Genomic DNA, 5,584 nt, shown 5'->3' on the forward strand with positions numbered 1-5,584 from the left:
CTCTGTATATCTGTATCAGTGTCTCTGTATATCTGTAACAGTGTCTCTGTATATCTGTATCAGTGTCTCTGTATATCTTTATCAGTGTCTCTGTATATCTGTAACAGTGTCTCTGTATATCTGTATCAGTGTCTCTGTATATCTTGTATCAGTGTCTCTGAATATCTGTATCAGTGTCTCTGTATATCTGTATCAGTGTCTCTGTATATCTGTAACAGTGTCTCTGTATATCTGTATCACTGTCTCTGTATATCTGTATCAGTGTCTCTGTATATCTGTATCAGTGTCTCTGTATATCTGTATCAGTGTCTCTGTATATCTGTATCAGTGTCTCTGTATATCTGTATCAGTGTTTCTGAATATCTGTATCAGTGTCTCTGTATATCTGTATCAGTGTCTCTGTATATCTGTATCAGTGTCTCTGTATATCTGTATCAGTGTCTCTGTTTATCTGTATCAGTGTCTCTGCATATCTGTATTAGTGTCTCTAGATCAGTGTCTGTTTATCTGTATAAGTGTCTCTGTATATCTGTATCAGTGTCTCTGTATGTCTGTATCCGTGTCTCTGTATGTCTGTATCCGTGTCTCTGTATATCTGTATCAGTGTCTCTGTATGTCTGTATCAGTGTCTCTGTATATCTGTATAAGTGTCTCTGTATATCTGTATCAGTGTCTCTGTATATCTGTATCCGTGTCTCTGTATGTCTGTATCCGTGTCTCTGTATATCTGTATCAGTGTCTCTGTATGTCTGTATCAGTGTGTCTGTATATCTCTATCAGTGTGTCTGTATATCTCTATCAGTGTCTCTGTATTATATATATTATTATATATTATTATATTATATCTGTCTCTGTCCCTGTGTCTCTATGTGTCCTGTTAGGACCTGCCAGTGCTGTGTACCTGCTGCTGGACCTGCTGCTCCTCTATGAACTGAGAGTTGGCGCTCTGCAGCTGGCGGTCCAGTCGGCTGTATTTATCAGGACCGGCCTGCCAGCTCGGACCCTGAGCTCCGCGGGCGCCCAGCAGAGCCTGGACAACACACAGACACAGACAGACAGACACACACACACACACACACACACACACACACACAGAGACCCACCCACACAATGCGCGCGCACACACACACACACACACACACACACACACAGACACACACACACACACACACACACAGAGACCCATCCACACACGCACACTCACACACACACAGAGAGACACACACACACACACATCCACTTCAGTTAGCACGTAGCCACTTTAGTTAGCAGTTGACACTAACAGAATACAGCAGCAAATAAAGGGTTTTAAACCAAACACTAAGAAGAGAACATGTTTCAGGAGTAATGTGGCCTCAACGGGTTACTGCTGTTAGCATGTAGCTACCTGGGACAACGCTAACAAAGCAATGGCTAAAAAACAACTATTAGCATGTAGCTACCTGGGACAACGCTAACACAGCAATGGCTAAAAAACAACTATTTGCATGTAGCTACCTGGGACGATGCTAACACAACAATGGCTAAAAAACAACAACCTGGAGCAGGTAACCAATCATAGAAGACCAGCTTAACAGTTGAAAACTGAACGTTTTGGCTCATTATTTGAAGTTTCCAACATTATAACATTGTAAATAACACAGAAAAGCTTAAGATGTGACCTTTAATTAGAGATGAAATCAGGTTCAGGTACCTGTTTGTTATTTCTGTCAACCGAAGCAGCCGTTGGACTCGACATCTGCTCTTTCATTTCCTTAAAGAGAGACGGAGACAGTCAGTGGCCAATCAAATTGCTTAAAACCAAACCGGCCAATAGCAGATCAATAGCAGCTAAGTTGTTTAATGTTGACTGAAGACACTGTGGATGTCTGCAGAAGACGGTGCGTTCGGGGGACAGGTACCTTCACGGTGCGTTTAGGGGAAGCGTACTGTACCTTGATGTTGCGTTTAGGGGAAGCGTACCTTGACGGAGCGTTTGAGGGAAGCGTACTGTACCTTGATGTTGCGTTTAAGTGATGTTAGGGGAAATGTACCTTGATGTTGCGTTTAAGTGATGTTAGGGGAAATGTACCTTGATGTTGAATTTAAGGGATGTTAGGGGAAATGTACCTTGATGTTGAATTTAAGGGATGTTAGGGGAAATGTACCTTGATGTTGAATTTAAGGGATGTTAGGGGAAATGTACCTTGATGTTGAATTTAAGGGATGTTAGGGGAAATGTACCTTGATGTTGAATTTAAGGGATGTTAGGGGAAATGTACCTTGATGTTGAATTTAAGGGATGTTAGGGGAAATGTACCTTGATGTTGAATTTAAGGGATGTTAGGGGAAATGTACCTTGACGGTGTGTCTGGTGCTTGTGATGAAAGCTTTCCTCTTCGACAGCTCGGCTGCGTCCAGGTTAAACTTCTTCGGGTTGGACTCAACGATGCGTTCACTGACAGTTAAGGAACACGTTTATCTTTAAAGGCTCAGAGTGAAACACACGTGGCTGTGTAAATGACAATATAATGATAATATTAAGTTTAACGGTGAGGATATTTATGGTCTCGTCGAGGTCCTCCAGGTCCCACTCGATGGACCGTAAACTGTTCCTCAGCTCATTGGTCGTCCAGTCCATTTCCTCCTTGGAGGCTCCTCCCCCTTCCTGCAGCAGCTCGCTCCATCGCTGGTGGAGGCTCTGCGCCGCATTTACTGCCTTCTGCACCTCGCTGCAACACACAACCAGATATATGTATATTTATCCAGATACTAATAACTCACAGAACCAGAGATACTGGTAACTAATATTCGATAACATCTGCAGTCTTCCTGATAAACCGTCAATAATCCAACTGTAAACACATTTCAATATTTTTTCTGTGCACTTATATTTATTGATTGTTTAATTTCATAAACCATCCATGCACATGCTATATATTCTCTGCAGCCAAGTCAGACTCTTTTTTTTCTAATGTTGGTATATATTTGTTTCTGTATTTATTGTTTATTTCACATGCATGGCTAACGTGTTTATGCGCCAATCAAAGAGGGGCATTCCCGGTAGCACAGCGGTTAGCTAGCAGCTCATCTGCTGCTAATATAAAGTTTTATATGAAGTTCAACTGGTTTATGTCTCTGGGGGGAAATCAATTAGCCTTTGGCTAACAGGTCCCGCAGGCTAACAAAAGCCGTTAGTTTTAGCTCTGTTTTAACGGTGAGGACAGTTAGCATGCTGTTAGCATTAGCTCTGTTATCACGGTTAGAGGAGTTAGCATGCTGTTAGCATTAGCTCTGTTATCACGGTTAGAGGAGTTAGCATGCTGTTAGCATTAGCTCTGTTATCACGGTTAAAGGAGTTAGCCTGCTGTTATCATTAGCATGTTAGCTGACCCTTTAACGACGAAGAACGGGTCCTCCATCGACATGTTGCTGTTCCCTGCTCAGTCGGAGCGGAGCTCCATCTCTCAAACTTCCAGCTGTCCGAACTAACCGAACTTTAACGTCCGTTTCTCCGCTTTAACTCAGTCCGTTTACATCTGAAACACCGCAGCCAGACTCCGCTTTGTTTACATGCAGCGGCGGAAGTGACGTCACATATGCCCAGAACGGGTCATCACATGTATGTGGGTCATCATAACAAAACCGAGAAATTACAGTAAATAAGAACAGACTTACAAATCATTAGTGTGTGTGTGTGTGGGGGTCTGTATGCGTGTGTGTATGTGTGTGTGTTTGTTTCTGTGTGTGATTGTGTCTGTGTGTGTCTGTGTGTGTGTGTCTGTGTGTGTGCGTGTATGCGTGTGTAGACACACAACATACACATACACCATCAGGATGATCAGTTTTTAAAGGCACACCGTGCAAAACCAGCTGTTAGACTGCATGTTGTCAGCTCTCAGAGACCGCTTTATCGTTATTATTATTATTATTGTCATTATTATTATTAAGGCAGACGAGACCACAGAGGTGTCGACTCATTGTCAGCTTGTGCTGCGGTAGACCTCAAATCAACAACATTCAAGAGCTCCTTTTGGAGTTTATCGTGCTTCCAGATGCGACCGCTGACACGATCGCCACTTGAGTTAAGGAAAAGCTGAGCACCGTCCTTCCTGCAGGACAGGAGAGGAAGTGAATGGGGGGGGGGGGGCTACTACATTCACTGTTAAGTGCATCAGTTGACCCTCATCATGCAGCAGGCCACATCCCGAGAGTTTTTCTACATTTATTAGGGTTATACCTAACCCTAACCCTATAGAGGGACTCAGTTCCTTCTCTTGCTGAGGATGAGGAGTTCATGGTTAGGGTTCAGGTAAACCCTAACCCTAACCTGCACAGGGACTCAGGATATCTCAGCAGGCTCTGGTATTAAAGAAAACATTTACTGTAGAAACACATGGCTTAGGTGAATGCTTGCTAGTGTATCTGCCACCTGCTATCTCAATTCAACAAGCTTTATTGGCTGTCTCTGTCACTCACACATGCACACCGTGTTTCACACACATTTGCCATCAAAATTGTTCTCTCAATAAGAAAAAAATGGTCTTTTTAGACTGTTGGTATTGACTTGTTTGAGTTCTTTTATTAGTATGGGCACCATCAGATATACATGGGGACAATTGACCAATCTCACGCATCACACATGGCTTTCATCACGCCCATTTTTCTCCCTTTCTTTCTCTGATGAAGGCTCCTTTATGACCATTAAATTGTTAAAATAACTGTCCAAGTGTAGGCCTAACTACCAGTGTGTCACCTGTGTGGCTGTTTAAAACAAAATGTCGGGTTTTTGATTCACGTTTGATACGTGTAAAACACAAAAATTGATCATTGTGAAGGATTTAGGATCTCCAGCTAGTCACCCTCAAATGCACCAGAACGCAGGAAATCACAGCTACCAAATGAAAACGATTTTCTGGGGCAGGACCCCCAGACCCTCTGCACCAACAGCCCCACCTACAGTATTTGTCACCCTTGCTAAATGGGGATGTAGTTTGCCCTGTGGGAGGCAGAAATGTTCTGTAAGGCATCTAGTGTGCCGGAAATTAAAATAGGTGTGGTCTCGCGATACTTCCTTCAGCGTGCCGTGAGTTTGTTTCCTTTGTGTGGAGCGGAGAGGAGCTAGCACGCAGCAGTTAATGTCCCGCTATTAACGGAGGTTTGTGGCTAATTGTCGGCGCGAAGTCCCAGATATCTTTACATCAGAGTATCCAGACTGATCCTCACGGTTACAGGTAAGAACAAGATGTCTGTTAGCAGCGTTAGTCCCCGTTGTTGGTCTGTTAGCAGCTTTAGCCCCCGTTGTTGGTCTGTGTTAGCAGCGTTAGCTCCCGCTGATAGCGCCATTAGCCGCACTACTAACGTGTGGTTAACATGTGGCTATATATAGCTGATAGTTAGCTGCGTATTTAGCTGTGCATCTTCACACTATTCATCGTTTTTAACTCAAGCCAACGCTCACAGGTTCCCCTGGATCGGCAGGCCGCAGGACCCGAATCTGTTCCGGATCAGTCCCGGTCTCAGTGTCCGATCCGCGGGAAATGTCTAGAGAGGACACACATATACACAGAAAGATATAAAATATATATATATATATATATATATA

The 5,584-nt window shown here is 43.4% G+C and overlaps 1 protein-coding gene across 1 annotated transcript; it reads right to left on the reverse strand.

The window, feature by feature from the left end:
• Positions 1 to 877: 877 nt before the first annotated feature.
• stx6 (syntaxin 6) lies at positions 878 to 3,586 on the reverse strand. The gene is made up of 5 exons (XM_034882077.1): positions 3,373 to 3,586; positions 2,542 to 2,711; positions 2,338 to 2,432; positions 1,694 to 1,753; positions 878 to 1,030 (listed from the first exon to the last, which is right to left on the reverse strand). The coding sequence occupies exons 1-5, from the start codon at positions 3,405 to 3,407 to the stop codon at positions 878 to 880; spliced, it is 513 nt and encodes a 170-aa protein (XP_034737968.1). The 5' UTR covers positions 3,408 to 3,586.
• Positions 3,587 to 5,584: the final 1,998 nt, after the last annotated feature.

The sequence above is a fragment of the Etheostoma cragini genome, chromosome 9 (genome assembly GCF_013103735.1).
Source record: "Etheostoma cragini isolate CJK2018 chromosome 9, CSU_Ecrag_1.0, whole genome shotgun sequence".
In the NCBI taxonomy this organism is placed as follows: Eukaryota; Metazoa; Chordata; class Actinopteri; order Perciformes; family Percidae; genus Etheostoma; species Etheostoma cragini.